General features: G+C 43.7%; 1 protein-coding gene across 2 annotated transcripts in view; it reads right to left on the reverse strand.

Annotated features, from left to right (window-relative positions):
- Window positions 1–6,517: 6,517 nt before the first annotated feature.
- Window positions 6,518–17,796, reverse strand: part of AKAP12 (A-kinase anchoring protein 12) — a 30,348-nt gene continuing 19,069 nt past the window's right edge. For both annotated transcript variants that reach the window (XM_036379555.1, XM_036379556.1), the window contains 3 exons: window positions 12,308–16,014; window positions 9,667–11,543; window positions 6,518–9,139 (listed from right to left, as the gene is read on the reverse strand). In XM_036379555.1, coding sequence (XP_036235448.1) covers window positions 9,669–11,543; window positions 12,308–16,014 — 5,582 coding nt within the window. In that variant the 3' untranslated portion in view covers window positions 6,518–9,139; window positions 9,667–9,668. The remainder of the gene's footprint in view (window positions 9,140–9,666; window positions 11,544–12,307; window positions 16,015–17,796) is intronic.

Genomic DNA, 17,796 nt, shown 5'->3' on the forward strand with positions numbered 1-17,796 from the left:
CCCCTCTGCCTTGGCCATTACTTTTTTTGAAGTTGTACTTTGAAGTTGTACTTTGTCACCACAATCCCTGGGTAGGGATACCAGGGGACTATTATGAAGAAGGAAATTTAGCTAATTGATATAAAACTGGTGTTGTCTGTACATTTAACTGACTTAGAGTTTACTCTTCATCTAGGTACATTTTCCACAACCACTTGTATTCAGTAGTGCTTCTCTATTTCCCCAGTTTGCTTTCTCTTTTTCACATAGAGATAGGCTGGCTCTTTTCCTTTTCCATTACCTTTCTTTTCATTGAGGTTCTCCTCTGGTTTTTACCATTTATGGTACATACTGGGTGTATCTGCAAACAGGCTGAATGTCTTGAAAGATGTTGCCACTTATCCTTGGCTAATGACTCCAGTGCTCACTCACCTTCCCTTGCATCACACTGCAGGTGTCCCCTCCATCACCCAGGAAGCAGGAGAGCCTCAGCAGCCCAGTTTCTGCTGGATCTGCTGTCAAAGGCTCTTGGAGTAAGCTGGTATATCCCTGCCTCCCAGCTCAGAAGCCCAGTCTGTAGCTTTCCTGTGGCTTGCAGCTCACTCTGAAGACTTTCAGGCTCCAAAACCAGCAGCCATCTAGAAATGAGCTTGCATTTTCCCTTCAGAGCCCACTAAAGCAGCTCATCATTTCTCACGTGTGTTTTGTGCACATACATCACTAATACAAACTAATACTCTGCCCTGCTTTTTACTCTTCAACAGCTGCCAGAGCAGGGTGGAATTTCAGCTAGCTGGGAAGAAAACAGCTAGAAGTTTCTTCCTTTGCCACATCCATTTCTCCCCCTTTTGGGATTTTATGAAGCAGGAGATAATGCTTCTATGCACACGGAAGGTGCAGCCTGGGTCGGTTTTTCCTTTTGGTTTGTTTTTGAGAGAAGCCCCAGCTGAGCCTCCTCCCAGCCGAGCATGCAGCGGTGGTGTGCAGAGACAGCACTAGATGGTGCCGTCACACCAGTGCAGCCACCCGGCCCTCCGCGGGGCAGCATCCCGGGCACCATCCCCGTACAGCATCCCCCGGGCAGCATCCCCCTGGCAGCATCCCGGGCAGCATCCCGGGCAGCATCCCCTGGCAGCATCTCCACACAGCATCCCCGTACAGCATCCCCGTACAGCATCCCCCTGGCAGCATCCCCGGGCAGCATCCCCGCACAGCATCCCCGCACAGCATCCCCTGTCAGCATCTCCACACAGCATCCCCGTACAGCATCCCCCTGGCAGCATCCCCACACAGCATCCCCGCACAGCATCCCCGCACAGCATCCCCGTACAGCATCCCCCTGGCAGCATCCCCACACAGCATCCCCGCACAGCATCCCCGCACAGCATCCCCGTACAGCATCCCCACACAGCATCCCCGGGCAGCATCCCCTGGCAGCATCCCCGGGCAGCATCCTCCTGGCAGCATCCCCGCACAGCATCCCCGCACAGCATCCCCCTGGCAGCATCTGCCTGGCAGCATCCCCGGGCAGCATCCCCGGGCAGCATCCCTGGGCAGCATCCCCCGGCAGAATCCTCCTGGCAGCATCCTCCTGGCAGCATCCCCGGGCAGCATCCCCGGGCAGCATCCCCGCACCCAGCGGCTGCACTGGAAAGCCAAGGAGAGGGGCAGGAGGGACTCCGGCAGCCCTGTCCCGCAGCGGGCTCGTCCCGGAGAGCAGAGCCTTTTCCACGGCGGGCTCCAGAGGCGGTTCCGCGGCTCCACTGAGAGGCGCCAAGTCCCGAGGCTGGCAGGGGCAGGTACACCAGGGAAAACACGCCTCGAGAGGATATTTTGTGTCCCCCACAGAGTGGCAGCGCTGCCAGGAGAGACCCGAGAGCTGATAAGCAGGTGGCAGAGAAATTTCAGTTCAGTGGAAACACCGGCATGTCCCTGCACACCACGTTCCAGCTGCGCCAGGGAAGTGCAAGGCCAAGGGGAAGCAATTGTTTGAGCTTCAGTGCAGCTGCTGAAGTTCCCTGTCCCCAGGTCCAGAGAGGGGACAGAGCCTGAGCACGTCCTCGCCAGAGGGAGGGTGCATGTATGCACACGTGTGTGTGTGCACACGAAGTACACAAATGTCCATCTGCTCCTCCAGCCCAGAGCGCTGGCTTAGGAAGGGATGAAAAATATTAACTCCCCAAGCATCACCAGTAATACTCCCTCTGTTTAGTCTGCCTCCTCTCTGCTTAAAAGCCAGAGTATCTTCTCACTTTATGGACACTCTGTGCTCATCGTTTGGTTACATTTTGAGATCACAACAGAATCAGAAAGAGCCACAGATTCTTCCCTGGAATATTAAAACAGTCTAACCTCAGCACTGCTCACTTGATAGTCTATTTAAGGCTCTTCTAAGCTGAGGAATCATTAATATTTCAGTCTTAGCCCATTTAAAATTCAAACATAACCTTCTAAACTTTGGTTTGTGTGCTATATTTAGAGTAGGAGCCAGGTAGAGGGTTTTGGTTTCTCCCTTAAGAAAATCGGTAACAAGCAGGAAAATTGAGCTTTACACTTCAAAGATCATTATTAGTTAACCATGGACTTTCATGTTTATTTCTAGCAAATTTTTAAAAGCCCTCTTACCAGTCTTTCCTCTTGCAGAAAGGAAAGCACTACCTTCACACTCTTTGGTTCATTGGTGTTATGTTAAAGCTATCAGCTTATCTTTAAAGTGAAGATACTCTTACTTCAAATGTTCATATGTAGGTATGAACATGTTCTTTAAAGAACACTTCATCCTTGAGAAGCCACAGTGGCCCTATTATCTGCATTCCTGCAAACAGGTCACAAATTCATGTTCAATAAAAGCACTCTTTTTTTTCTACTCAATTAAATCTTTTCCTGGATTTGCAGATTGTGGAACCTCTCTGATTTTTTTCCTAATTCCAAGTTTGTCACAATAAACATTCTGTTTCCAGTAGCAGCAATCTTACATCACTTGATGCATGTTGGTCTCTGCTCCTGCAGTCCTCCCCTCCAGGGAAGCTCTTCTGCTTCCCTGCTTGTTGTCAGTGCCACCCACTACCACTTTCCTGCTAATTTTACTTTGTCTCAATGGGAAAAAATAATCATTACCCTGCCTAGTTTACAATTCAAAATTCAAGTATTATTTTTTCAGTGATATGTCAAGTTTCCTGATTTCTGTGGTATAATATAGAAGTATAGCAGGTTGCTTTGTTATAGCACATCATCCCTGTGTTCCCTGTACATTAGTTAAAACTAAAATAGGATTTTGAGAAGTTTTAAGCAAAACCATCTCACCCACTTAGATTGCAAGGTTTAATGCTACCCAAGCGATCCAAGCTCTTAACTGGAAAGAGAAAACAAAATGTGATGCCTCTTCTATTGGAAAAATAAATAACTAGTAACAGGAATGTCCAGAGCCTTGAGACGCTTCAAGGGATATTTACAGAAAGAAGTATTGTCTGTTCTCTTCATGAGCAACTAAAGTCTATGAGTGAAAGAAAACTAAACAGTAATTTCAACATAGTCAATATACTGCCACGATTAATATGAGCCCAGAATGAATATGAGCCTGCTTCTACCAACTGGTGCCAATAATGGCTCAAGGGATTTGTCTGTTTGTGTGGAATTTTTAAATTAAACATGCTTTTGTATGACAAACTGTAAGCAATATGCCCAGTCTTTGCCACATCATTCGTACCAATGCAGGTTCCCCCCTTGCATCTGCAAGGCATTAACTGGCTTTGCTGTGGGGAGGAGAGAGGATGTATGAGCTGGAATCCAATTGCAGGATCAAGACAGATTATGCAAAAATCCAATAAAAGCATTTTCCCAGCAGGGAGATGTATGCCAAAGAAAATAATGTTATTTTCAAGATTATTCAGCAAATACTCTAGTTTAGAAGAGTTCATGTCAGTTCCAGAATAATGGACAGCTCATATTTGTCCTTCAAATTCTTAATCATGCTCACTGAAATGATAATGAAAACATTATCTGGGAGATTAAAAAATAAATGTAATTGGGCTAAGAAAACTTCCTCTGAATAAATAATGTTTCCCCCTTGCCCCATCTTCACCTAGCGGACTTTCCTTGGAGCTGTAACCTCCCAGCCTCCTCTACTATAAGTGAACCAGTCTTGAAAACTTTACTCCTTTTTGGCCCTGGGCATACACTACCCTCAAACACTGGCTGAGCATCACCTCTGTCTGTCTTTTTGTTACCCTCATGGCTACCCTGGAATAGTGAAAGGAAGACATGCTAGTCCAGGTGGTTGTGTGTCAGGATTTCTATTTCATACAGCTGCTTTTATGGGAAATTACAGGTACCGCTGACTGTAACGCTGCCTCTGGGACTGTCCCATGAAAATCTCCCAGAAATTCATTTAAAGGTTCACCAGGAACCTGCTTACAGAGCAGAGACAGCTAGCTCGGGTAGGGGAGAGAAGGCCATAGTACTGCAGCCTGAGGGGACACAGAAGAGCCTCCCAGAGGAACACTTTTGGTGGGGAGAAGGCAGGGATTGCTCCCAGGCTGCTTCCTGAAGGCTTCCTAGGATGTCTGCCTTCCAGGGCAGCAACTGGCTTGCAAATGCCTTGCAGTTTTCCACAATCCCCTCTTGTCTAGCTGCTCAGAGAAAAGGCATCACGTTGGTTATCCTTCCTGTCCTTGTAGGAGGGACAGATGTAGAACAGATGAAGAGGACAGGGTGAAGCTGGCACAGAGACCATCCCTAAGGCACAGCTCCTGTGGCATATCAGACCTATGCTCCCCTCATTTCATCAAATCATCACTCCTTGCCCAGCCCATTGCAGAGGGGGTTGGAACCAGATGGTCTTCAAGGTCCCACCTGTCCCAAATCATTCTATGATTATTCAAAGCCGTTTCAAGCTCTGGAAGTGGATGTCATTTTCAAGGGGGAATAGGACATGCTTCCTAAAACCTTTCTTCCTGTTCTAACGAGTTGATAGTATTTTTTCAGGATGTTGAAGCAAAACAGACACATGCTAACTTTACAGACGGCAGAACAGACACCAGACCCCTGACTTTATTCTTACTTTTATAAAGACTACATGTCCTGCCCAACTAGAGATGACAGCAGCCCTGTACCAGGTGTTGGCATTGTGGTGGCTGTTCCCTCCTTGTTAGGAGTATCTCAAAATGTTCACAGAGCAAAGTCACCCCTCCTTTTTCACATCATTCTTCCCCCTGCCAAATTAGAACTCCAAACCCCATGTTGCCAATTCCACTGGCCTTCTGCTCCACATTGCTCCTCATTCCAAGCCACATCCTTCCTTGTGAGCCTCCTCAGGCCTGCTCCCTTCCCATGTGGCAGCTGCGAATGACAAACATCCAGTGTTCAGCATCCAGACATGAACATCTCAGGAATCCTCTCTGCTTTTGGCAAACCTCCTGCCCATCCCCAAGCACTTGCTGTATCCAAGCTGTGCAGGTTCCTCAGTGAGCACAGCTGCCTCCCATATGCTCTGGATTGCATGGGAAAGCCAGATCCACTTCCATAGCCTGAGCTAACAGGCAGGATACTTGAGCTGTTGCCAATAAAACAACCCTGAGGAAACAGCATACAAACTTCCTCGGGGTGCAAGAGGCTTGAACTCCAATCCCTGGTTAGATGCCTGTTCTGAGATTTCACTAACCAGTATAAACGCACAAATCTTGCAAACGGGGCAGCAGAGGCTGTGTACACCTTGAGCACAATGTCTGGCAGGAGATGCTGGTTCAATTTGTACCTCCAGATGCCAAAAGGGGACAGTGAGATCAGTCCCCTGCAGTGTGAGCCCTCGACATCATGCCAAAGCAAGAAGAGAGACAGGCTGCATGCAGCACTCCAATATCCCTGCAATTGCTGCAATCAGTACAACTAGGTATTTGCAGATACAGGATTCAGCATTTTAGCTGAGGACAGGAAGGCACCAATTATTAAAAAACTAGTTCAGGTGTGAATCTGTCTTGAGATACAAACACTGCTAATCAGCTTCAGCCACAGAACATGAACAGCTGGAAAAACTTTATGTCTGAAGTCCAAGGTTTGCTAAGATAAATAACAGGCACACCCAGATTTCTGGTGCCATGAGTATACCCTTGCTAAGCAGAGGTGAGGGAGCCTAAAAGATACCAGTTATGAGCCTAAGACCCTCAATCTGCTAATCTATAACAAAGGTTTTGTGGACATTTATGTTGTTGCTTTGTTGGAGTTTTCTATACTTAAGTCCCACCAGCAAGGCATACGATTTACTAATTTTTCATTCTGGCTCACAGAATGCTGTTTTCTATCTTGAAATTAATTGAAGTATTTCAGTCTTCAGGAGTACCCTATTCTTGTTCCTTCTGAAATATGCACATTTTATTGAAACTTAGAGCCAAATCATAGTTTAATTCTGTAATTAGCTTCTGTAATTCAAGTCAAAACCTGAATGTGAATCCTCAGGAGCAAATCTAACTCCCTGAAGATGAAGCAACCAGCAGAAAATAATTTACACTAAGCAAGGTGAAAAAAAACTCACCACATACACAAGTTAGAACAAATTTGTAGTTGCATTTTATTTAATCAATGAAATCTACCTTAAAAACACAAAATCAAATTTAGTAACCCAATACATTGGATTAGAGGAAGCTTCAAGCTTTTAAGCACAAGCCAGAAGTCACAGTCTCAAGGAGAGTTTCAGAGGCCAAAGCAATACACTGGAACAAAGTAGTGTCTTTTTGTGGAGACATGCTCCCTGCACCATTAGCGTGGTTTTGGGTGCAGCAGGTATTTTTAGCTGTCAGTTATAAAAAGATTTTTTATTTGTTTTATAGTTAGGTTTGTTGCATTGCTTACCTAGGCCCTGGATTAATGAAGAGAACAGGCAAGTTAAAAGCCCTTGCCTGCTCAATTACTACCAACAGACAATTTACATTGTGGTAAAGCTAGCTTTATTTAAATGAGGATCAGACAAGAAGTAACTTTACATATTATTAACAGCTTTGGAGCTACAAACGTAAGAATCAGGATTACACAGGTCATGCTTTTGTTATTTTGTTTTACCTGCTGCAGTTATTGCAATATGGCTTAAGGTACATAGGTATACAATTTGTACAAATTCAGCCAAGTTTGCACTTGTGAGGTGTTATTAAGAGCATCATTACCTTGCAAGCCAATCTAAACGCGTGGAAACCAACTGAGGTTTTTAGAATCGCCCAAAGCTAAGGGGGAAAGCTGCCACTAACAATGGACAGAGATAGACTGGATTGTTTGAAACCACATTGTTTGGCTTTAAATATTTATATAATTCGCTCTGAGGTAAGGAAAAATCTTTTGATGCTTCCACGCAGGGCAGCACCAGATGGTGCAATCACACCAGTGCAATCAGTCACATCGCTTGCTGGATGTGCAGCCTCGAGGAGAGGCCAGCACCTGCCGTAACAAGAGCATTTGTACACTAAAATTGATTTTAAAATAAATTACTATACAGGTATGAGAGTGAGTTATTGTTCAACTTGATGGGCATTGGTTTCACAATGTGTGATCTGTAACCTTCACTTTGGAAATCAGAGCTGAAAGTACTGACTTGTACCCCTTGTTCGATTTTAACGTAAACAACAAAGGAGAGGACCAATTCCTGTTGGGGACAGACATCCCAGGACTCTCAGTCCTGGGGCTTCTAAGCATCTTTATATCACCCTACCCATTCTGGTCTCACCTGCTGTCAATCCAATCCACCTTTCATGAAGCTTTTTAAGACCTCAGGACCCCAAAAATCTCATCAGCTTTTTGAAATTCAAGGCAGAACTCATTACCAAGTCCCTTTTTTCCTCTTTTCTACTCCTGCCTCAGAAGAGACAGAGAATTATCAGGAGTGCGGAGAATTTCAAAAAATGGTGAGGTGGGAAAACAGTTCAGGCAGGGATTGGGAAAGAAGGAAGTGTGTGTGCAGGGAAGATGTTAAGACATTATAGGGCAGGGAAAAGCTTTGCTTTGGATGGGGCAGTCACCAGAAATTAGCAGAGCTTGGAATCAGAGGGATGAGATACAAAGTGGCACAAGAACAAGTGGTGGTGTCTGGAGGGTTCTCAGAAACCAGGGAGGGCTGCAAGTAGAAGTGAGCAGTGGGTCAGGTCAGGGCTCTCCTTTTGTCATTAGAAATATCATAGTTCTACATTAAAATCAGAACTGGGTTTAGGGTATACATATAAATATTCAAAGCAAGACAGCCAAATTTTTTGAGAGATTTTACAGGGGGAAAAACCTGGAACAATAAATAGGAAACTACATGTTATCAATTTCTGCTCCAATAAGTATCAATTTCCTCTCCAGGCTACTCTACAATATTCATTTAAGGGAATGCCTAAACAGTACAGAAGTATCACTGCTCTACATTAAAATCAGAACTGGGTTTAAGACATACATATAAATATTCAATACATTACAGTCCAGTCCTGAGACCTGAAGTCTGGAACAACAGAGGAAGGGTATTTTCCATCTCCTTTCAAAGCTACACTGTAGATATAATTTCTGACTGAATCAGGCCTGCACAAATACAACTGAAAGATGGACAGAGATACCTGAATGGGACTGAAAGGCAGCAAACTTGAGCACCTTGCTCAAACAATTTGTGCGTGATCCAGTTCCTGCTGTTTGACAGACGTATCCAGAAGTCTCATGTGTTCTCATCAGTCAGCCCTCCTCTTCCCCCTCACATACAAGCTGAGTAGCACCTACAGCCATTCACAGGTCAGATCAAGGCAGCTAGAAAAGATGTGATGGGAAAGGGAGACTGCTAAAGAAGGGAGGGAGACTCAGGGACAAGTGAAGGGATTCAAGGAGATTGGACAGTCAGGACACACATTAAATGAGGGGACAGTAATAACCATGGCAAAAATTCTAGTGATCTGCCCAGTCACTGAGTGGTGCAGCTCCAGTCCTAATGGATTATTTTGGGCAGAGACAAATAACCTTCATGGAACACAGGTATGGATACAGCCAATATTAAAGGCATTGTTTTTTAACAAAAATGGCAAGGCGAGGTCTTCAAAAGAACAGACGTTAACATCCAAGAATAAAGGGTAGTGAATAAAGCTCCTGGTTCTGTGGCAGGATTGTCAGTTGTTCTCTAGGACTGGCATCTCTCCACATGCCACATGGATGCTTAGCACATCTGAAAGAAAGATGACAGTAAAAAAGCTTTAGTAATGACTGCTTACTTTCTCAAGAATACATTATTTTCCCAAGCAGTTCTCAGAGATAAAGGTCTTATGACTTAGTGAAGCAAGTGCAGTATATATCCTAGGGAGAGACTGTACTTGTAATTTTTGACTCAAATTCCTCTGAAGTGCAAAGAGCTTTGCACGTGAGGCACTCCAAGTTTACCATGGAAGGCAATACTCACATCCTTTAGGATTTTAAAAAGAGCTTTGTTAGAGAGTGGGTTTGCACATTAAATTGAATACATTAAATGTGTCATGTGAGTTCCTACCTAGGAAAACTGAAAAATACATTTACTACCTCCCAGAAATACCACACCAAAATGTAGGCCAAGTCCAAGGCCACTGAAGTGAGGGCAGCCCTTCAGCAAAATAATTAAAAACAAAACAAACAACCACAACACATTAGAGAGGACAGTTTAGGGATCCTCACAACTATCTTAGAAAAAGAAATAAATTACTGGCTAAAAATGCTACTTACATTCAAGGCGTCAGAGCCACTGAGTTCTGACTTTGTCTATCACAAGATGTTCCTTCTTGACAACTGTCATCCTCCCACATTTGTGTTTTCCCATCTTCCATTGGAGGATGATATAGCTGTTCCTCACTTTCTCTGCATGTTTGCTGTCCTGTATGTTGGTCTGAGATTTCCATAATGTACCCAACCTCTTTTTCCCTTAATTTTGGTGTGTCTATGTCTAGGGTGTCTTTGGTTGAATCTTCTGAAGTACTTTGTTCTAGGGTTGATTCCTGAAGTCTCACACTTCCCCTTGAAATTTCTTCAGGGCTTGTCACAACTGTTAAAGAATTCTGACTTTGCCCATCTTTCAGCATCTCAGAAATTAAAGGCATGTCCTTTTTTTCCACAGTTGCATGGATTTCTGCAGACTCAGTTAAGGTAGCAGTTTTCACTATTCCTGTTTGCTTGAGCTCTTGTTCCTTACTTTGTATCTCTTCCTCTTTTACTGGAAGCTGTTGATCTACCTGTGTACTTCCCAGAAGTTCAGGTACAATTTTATCTGATGGGCTTTTCCCTATGGACTTAATGCTCTCCTCTGACTCAAGGGCAGCTGACTCTTCTGTTTCTGCAAGTTTGTGAACAGCTGACTGGATGGCATTCAATACAATTTTTGTGCTCTGGGACTCTATGATCACAGACTGAGTAACATGCTTCTGAAATTCAGGGTGGCTGGGAGACAGACTGTGACTGGAAGGAATGCCATTGTGTTCAGCTTGCCCTGTGCTCTGGGGCCACTCTTGCTCCTCTGATACTCCATTCATGGAAGCACAAGTTACTCCAGGCTTGGGTGTCTCCACACTACCAAGCTCTGCAGTCCCACAGCCTGAACAGTCAGTATTAATAACTGGGACCTCTTCAGAAGCCATTTGCTCTGGTGTAGTAGCCAAGTGTACAGTTTTGGCTGTCACGTCTGTGCATGTTGCAGTTTCTGCCATGACATGCTCTCCACCTGCTGCAGCTGCTAGAGCCACAGGTGTTTTCAGAGCCCCCAAGCCTTCAGCCTGTGGAAAGGCTGAGTCAGAGCCTTCCTCTTGCTGGACAGCAGTTGAACATTCATCATGTCTCACAGCTTCCTGTTTTCCATATTCAAATACTTCTTTGGCTCCATCCAGCAATTGCTCATTTTTCTTATCTTCTTTCTGGAAACCTTGACAGTTCAAGGTTTCTACAAGTTCTTGTCCTTTTCCCACAGTCTCTTCTCCAGCCAAGCTGCTGGGTGTTTCACATTTCTTAGGACTTTTATCAGTGATAACAGCACTTCCATTTTCAACAATCTCTGGGCATGCTGATGATAAATTAGATGCCCCATCTGCTTTAATCTGCACGGGAGCCTCAGCAACGATGGAAGTGCTCTCCAACAGTGTTTCAGATTTGAGCACAGCACCTTCCACTTCATCACTCTTGGAGGGGGTTTCAGTTGTTTTGTCTCTACATTGTGGCTCTGTGACAGGCACAGAATCTTTTGCTGCAATGTCCCTGTCACACCCATTGCTCATGCTCTGCTCAGCATCTGCAGCTGCTTCTGAGCCAACTGTTTTTGAAGGAAGGGCAGAGGCTTTTCCCTGGCTCTGCAGGAGAACCTCAGGAACAGTGACTTCTGTGCTTTTTACTCCACTGTGCACAGCATCATCTTCCTCTCTCTGGGCAGGTGTCCTGCTAGGAACTCCTTTAGTACAAACTTGCTCTTCTGAGTCAGGAGCTCCAACTTGTTTCTCAGTTTCAACAGTGACAACTGCTTCTGTGCACTCTGATCCCACAGTGAGCGTTCTGCCCTCTCCTTCAAGTTTTTCAGCTGTAAGCCCCAAGGATGAAGTTTCGTCCTCTGTCTTGTCCTGAACCTGTGAAGAATTGCAACAGATCTGTGAAAAAAGGTACAAGCAGGGAGTGACCAGCAATGTTCTAGGTGAAAAACCACAACACCCAAAAGGACAAGTGTTATGGGAAGAGCACACGGTGAAGACACAGGGATTAGTACCTCATCAAGATCCCATCTTGTGTCATTTCTGAGAACATGTAGCTCATTAAACAAAGGGCAACCTAAAATTAACTAAAGGAAAGGACAGCTGGCAGCACTTGAAACAAAGACTAAGCCAGAAGATAAGGAGATAGGGAAGAAGGTGGGAATGTGCCAGCCACAGCAACTACAGCATTTAAAGCTGGAGATAGTGGTGTTGTTTCCATGTCCTCCCTTTGCAGAGGTACCTCAGCCTCACCTGTATTTCTGCCCACAACTGAAGATACCATCCAATGTGTATGGTGTCATATGGATCACATCTGTATCTCAGGTGTTCATATAGTAACTTCAGTCACTTTGTGCAGTGCAGGAGCCCTAATGACAATCATTTCAGTACCTCTGCATCTATGCACACTATCTCCCACTCCATTACTGCATCCACCTCACTCTGCACACAAGCTGCAGTGCCTGCTGCTTCTAGACATCTGTGTATCTCTCACTGGAAATGAACTTCAGTTGCCTCAGGCTACACAAGGAAGGTCCTTGACAGTAATATACCCATAACCTGGTTCTAAACAAGGTACAGTGCCTAACACTTGCTGACTTTTACTTTGACAAATGAACCTTTGTGTTATATGCAATACTTACTGCAGGCTTTCCTTCTGGAGCACATTCATCTCTTGTCTCATCCTGTGTCAACTCTGTAATGGGCAGTTTCTCTTGCTCTGAAGGCTCCTGGTTTGCAAGCAGCTCTTCCTCGGGAGTGGAGGCTTTGATGCTGTGAAACTCTTTGTCATGTGATAAAGTTTCCTCTGTTGTCATCTGCACTTCATTTACTTCTTTATGGTCTTCTACATATCCTTGACATCCATCTGTGCTTTCTTCCATCACAGAAGGTATTTCACTTTTCTCTGAACCTTCAGGTAATACACTCTCTTCAACTCTGTTTTGGCCCTGAATGCTCCCTGCACTTTGCAGGGGCTGGGGGCCATCCTCTTTGTGTTCTTTTTCCAAGGACTGTTCAAGCAGAACGGTTTCCTGGCCGACAGCATTCCCATCTTTAGTAGCACCTTTCGCTTCTGACTCAGGTCCCTGTACTGTTGTAATTATAGTTTCTGTCACAGCTCCTTCAGTAACAGGCTGTGCTACATCTGATTTTACTCTTTCAGCAACTTCATGAAGAACTTTTTGTGTCTGTTTGTCCAATTCTTTCAAATTTTGTTCAGTGGCCTCTACTTCTTGAACCGGTGTAGCTTCCTCTGTAGTATCTGGGGTTTCTAACAACTGTGAAACAGCAGAAACCATCTCAGTTGTCTCCTCAGCAAGGGACACTTCCATAGTTTCTTCAGCACAGGAAGCTTCTGCTGTCTCCAGAGCAGTCACAGCTTCAGAGGTTAGCTCCAGCTCACTTGCTGTGGTGTCATCACTTACATCCTTTCTAGTCTCTGGCACTGTCTCAGCAGCTACCACTGCATCCTCCACAGTAACACCTGGTTCAGCTGTTTTCTGAGTTTCTTTCTCTTCCTCTTCTCTCACCTGCTCAATGCACTCTGTTAGAGCAGCAGATATCCATGATGGTGACCTCTCCTCAATGCTGCTCACTGCCCTTTCTTCTTCCACAGTGGTAACAGCAACTGCATGTATCAGCCCTTCAGATCCTTGCCCCGTCTTCAGGGTCTCCTTTTCTGCTCTCTCTTCCTCTGAGGTTTGTTCTCTTGTCGCTTCAGCATCTTTCGCTCGTTGAGCTTCCATTTTCTCCTGTTCTGCTGCTTCATATTCAGATAAAGGAACAACAGCTGGAACATCAGAATCTTCCTCAGCTGTTTCTGCCATGTCTTCTCTTGCTTGTTTAAGATGAGCTGGTTCTGGCTTTCCATCTGACTTTTTCTTCCTGCGCCCAGGCATCAGTTTTCTAAATGGAACCCATGATTCATCTTTTCCAGGCTCACCATCCGATGTTGAATGCTCCAGGCTAGAACCCACAACAGAGTCTTCACTTCTCTCCTCCATTCTGGTTTTGGATCTCCTTCTTGGAGTAACTAACCTTTTAAACGATTCCCATGTTGAAATGCCTTCACTTTCAGATGGACTTCCAGCCTGCTCTGGGGAAGAATTCCCTTGTCCTTGGTCACTCTCCTGAGAGCTAGTAAGAACTGCATCTGTTGCTGTTTCTTTGCTCTGTCCGGACTCTTCTACTTTTTGGCTTTCTTCATCAGATGATGATGACTTCCTGGCTCTTTTCTTTGAAGAACCTACACATATAAAAGTTTCCCAGGAGACAGAGGTATCAACTTTTCTTCTGGGCTCTTCTGTAATTTTCTCTGGTTTCTGGTCAATCCCATTTTCTTGTATTTCTCCCTGATTTTCATCAGCAACATTTTCAGTTGCAGATACTGCAACATTCTTTGTCTTATCAATTTCTTCTTCTTTATCACTTTCAGAGGGCCTTCTGACACGTTTCTTGGGAGTCACCATCTTTTTAAATGATGCCCAAGGTGTAACAATTTCTCTTTTTCGCTCCACATCTGTAATTGTGGCATCTTCACTTTCAGTGACCTGCATTCCATCTGCGGATTTTTCTAAAGAGGGAATTTCATTCATCTCCTCAGGAGAAGAAGCAGAACTCTCCCCCTTTTGTTCCTCTGGGCTATCTGGGGAATCTGATAAGTGCTGAATTGGCTCACCCTGTTCCCCTAACTTAGATTCTTCTCTTTTACCTTTTTGCTTCTTTCCAGACAGTTTTTTCAATCCAGTACCTGTAAAGAGTTTCTTTAAAGGGCTACCTTGTAATTTAGTCTTTTCTTGTGAAGACAGGAGTTCTGCTTCATTTGTGATACCTTCTGGAGGTCTCTTTCCAGCTGCCTCTTCAGAAGTTACTTCCATGGTTGTTTCATCTTGTTTGACAGTATCAGTTGTATCTGTGCCAGGTTTTCCCTGTAGTCCTTCATCAGCAGGTTTGACTGACTGTTGATTATCCTCTGTGTCAACGGGTTCTTCAGAAGTAGAAGAGAGTAGAGTTGACTTTGTTTCATGTTCTTTGCTTTCTTTCTTCTCTGTGGTTCTATCCAGAGCTTCTCCCTGTGCAACATCTTCTGCTGTGGGTGACATTTTTAATTCTGCTTCCTCTGTTTTTTCATCTAATGTCTCTTTCCCAAGTAGAGCATGTTTACTTCCTTCTTTTCCTTCAGATTTTCTACGCTGATCACTAGAAATTTCCATTGCCACAGATCCAGTTTCACATGTCTCTTCAGAGGCTATTTCAGTTCTGTCATCTCTTTCACACTTTTCCATTGAGTCCAGTTTTTCTCCCACAGGTAGGCCTTCTGAGGACGTTATCAAGTCTCCGTTCACACTGTCAGTGACAAGAGGTACCACTGACTTTGTTTTTAGTGGTTTCTCTGTCACCTCACCTTCTTTCTCTCCTTCTTCAGTTTTTTCTTCCTCTTTACCAAGATTTTCTGGGACTTCCACCAGTTTCCTTTCTTGATCATCTTTTTTTACCTCTGCACTTTCTTTTACAGCTGCTGGGTCCTCTTTTTGTCCCTCCTCATCATGCTTGACTACCTCTTTCTTTTCACTTCCTTCTACTCCTGTGGCTGCCAGAGTCTTTTCTGACTCCTGCATTTCACCTTCAGTTTGCTCCTTTTCATGCGCTTCAACAGTTACTGCTGTCACATTTCTCTCTTCATCTTGCTTCTCAGACTCTGATTTCTCCTCCTTTTCACTGATTTCAGTTGTTAATGTTGTCTCCTCTTTTTCTATCTCCTCTTCTTTCACAGGAGACTGTTGTTCATCTTCTTTAGGCTTCCTAAAACTTTTCTTTTTTCTAAATCCAGTCCACCCTTGAGTAAAAAGTTTTCTTAATGGTGATGCAGTTTCAGTGGCTAAGGCAACTGGCTGAGAACAAATCTCAGTTGCTTCTGATATTTTAGGAGATTCATCTTCTGTTTTTTCGTTTTTCAGTGTATCTTTGGTATTGTCTTCTGCAGAGAGTACATCCTCAGGCACTGCTGTTTCTTCTGAGGCAACTTCTTTTTCATCATCAGCTCCTTCAGGGACCTTTGTTTCCTTTTTCACAGTAAGCAGCTGAACTGGTTCTGATTTTCCTGTCTTTTCCTTCTTCACTGTGAATCTGAACCCAACAAATTTAAAAACCTTTTTAAAACCCAGATCATAAGACTGTGGCTCTGCCACCTGGTCTTCTGCAACTTCTTCCAAAGCTGGCAACTGCTTAATTGAATGAGCATCCTCCTTCTCAGCATCTACACTGTCTGTGGTGCCCGAGTCAGATGGATTTGTCTCCATAGTTTCAGTGTCTTCCTTCACAGTTACACTGGAATGTTCTGTTTGTCCAACTGTTTAAACAACAACAAAACCCCAGTTAATTTCCTTCTAAATTTAATGGTATAATATACCTTTATATATTTTTTCATTATTACTAATTTGCATAAGCATACACCTTCTATTATTATCGGCGTATCTTTTCTATATGCTACTAGTACATTTTTAAGAATTTGTTTCTGTTCTATCCCTATTACAATTATTTTCCTTCTTCATATCATTCTACTCTTTCCACAGTTTATTTGCAAATACACCTTTCAAGCTTATATTCTCTTATTCTATACCCTGATTTTGCAGTTCTTGTTGTGTGGCTTGTGGTGTTTTTTACTTTAAGGCAAACTTAAGTAAAAAAAAAAATTATCACAGACTATACCGAATAATATATACAATTATTCCTGAAGCAAAGCTCAATAAATACTTCCATGCAGACAGACACATCTGAGGAAACCCAACGAACAAAAAAAAACCTGCAAACAAACAAAGCAAAACAAAACTCAAAAAAGCCTGTTGACCTAAAACGATGACAAAAAAAAAGAAAGCTTATTTTACAGCTCTGTCCCAAAAGAATAGTAAGATGTGAAAACGCCCATGGGAAATCACCTGTTTTTCTGAAAACTCATAATCCCTACAAAACAGGTAACAATATATTGCTTTGAAGATCATGAATCTTTGGAATTCTTCTATACAATATATGTATGTATTCAAAACATACGTAGCGTCACCATCTACAGCAATTCCATGTTGTTTGGAATGAATAAGGTTGTCACTATGCAAGAAGGTAAAATCCCCCACTGCTCACATGTCTGTTTGCATTATCTTTTCTTTGAGGACAGTTTGCATTTTTCGTTCAGGTCACTGGCAACCCCCTCTCTCTCAGTCTTGCCAGGATAATTTAAGTATTATTTCTCCTCTGGCCAACTCAAGTTCAGAGACTGGCATTGTAAATTACATCTACGGCATATTCAAGACACCAAAAGATTCTTGGGCTTGGATGCTGCCAGGATTTCAGTTTAATATTCTCCTTGACCCTAGATTTTGTGCAACAGGCAAAAGTGCAAGCATGAAGGAACATACTCTTCTCTCTGACCAAACCTGTTAATAGTGCCAATACAAAAAATAAAATTATTTAAAATGTTAAATGTTGAACAGCAACACCCTAAAAGAAGACATGGTCCCTTTCTTTTAAGCTGTACATGTGCTACTTCAATGTTCAGAAGCAGGAGGAGACAGCTTTACAAAGCACGGAATCATCAACTTCCCCGAAGTGATTTGGTTTTTATTTGAACCACCTTGAAGCTGTCTCTGACTCTGCAGCTGGCCTTACTTTGCTGGTACACCGGATCTCCAGAAGTCCCTCAACGCCTCTTGCTTGTCCGGTTCTCCCTTTTTCAAGGGCTGCTTCTTCAGAAGCACACAGACAATGCAGTCCAGGTAAGGGTGCAACTAACTACACAATAAGCAAAACAAAATATACAAGGATAATGGCTTCTAACTGCTATGTAGAGGGCAAATTATGTTTCGCTATCAGCAGCCTACTGGTTGTTGTTTCCAAGTCAACATAAGCAAAGCTTTTTGTTTTTCCTTTATCTAACAGTGCAATATTATTTACCTCAATTGTTAACTCCTAATTCAATTAAAAGCCTGACCTCTGCTAACATGCTAACTCCCCAAACGTTTCAGACCAGAGAAGTTTGAACTGAGCCATTTGTGAGGGCAAAGGGCAAGACAAAACAGACATTTTGAAGAAGCTGCCAGAATTTTTAGTCTATTGGTAATATACCTCTTGCAAACACCAG

The sequence above is a fragment of the Molothrus ater genome, chromosome 3 (assembly GCF_012460135.2).
Source record: "Molothrus ater isolate BHLD 08-10-18 breed brown headed cowbird chromosome 3, BPBGC_Mater_1.1, whole genome shotgun sequence".
Classification (NCBI taxonomy): Eukaryota; Metazoa; Chordata; class Aves; order Passeriformes; family Icteridae; genus Molothrus; species Molothrus ater.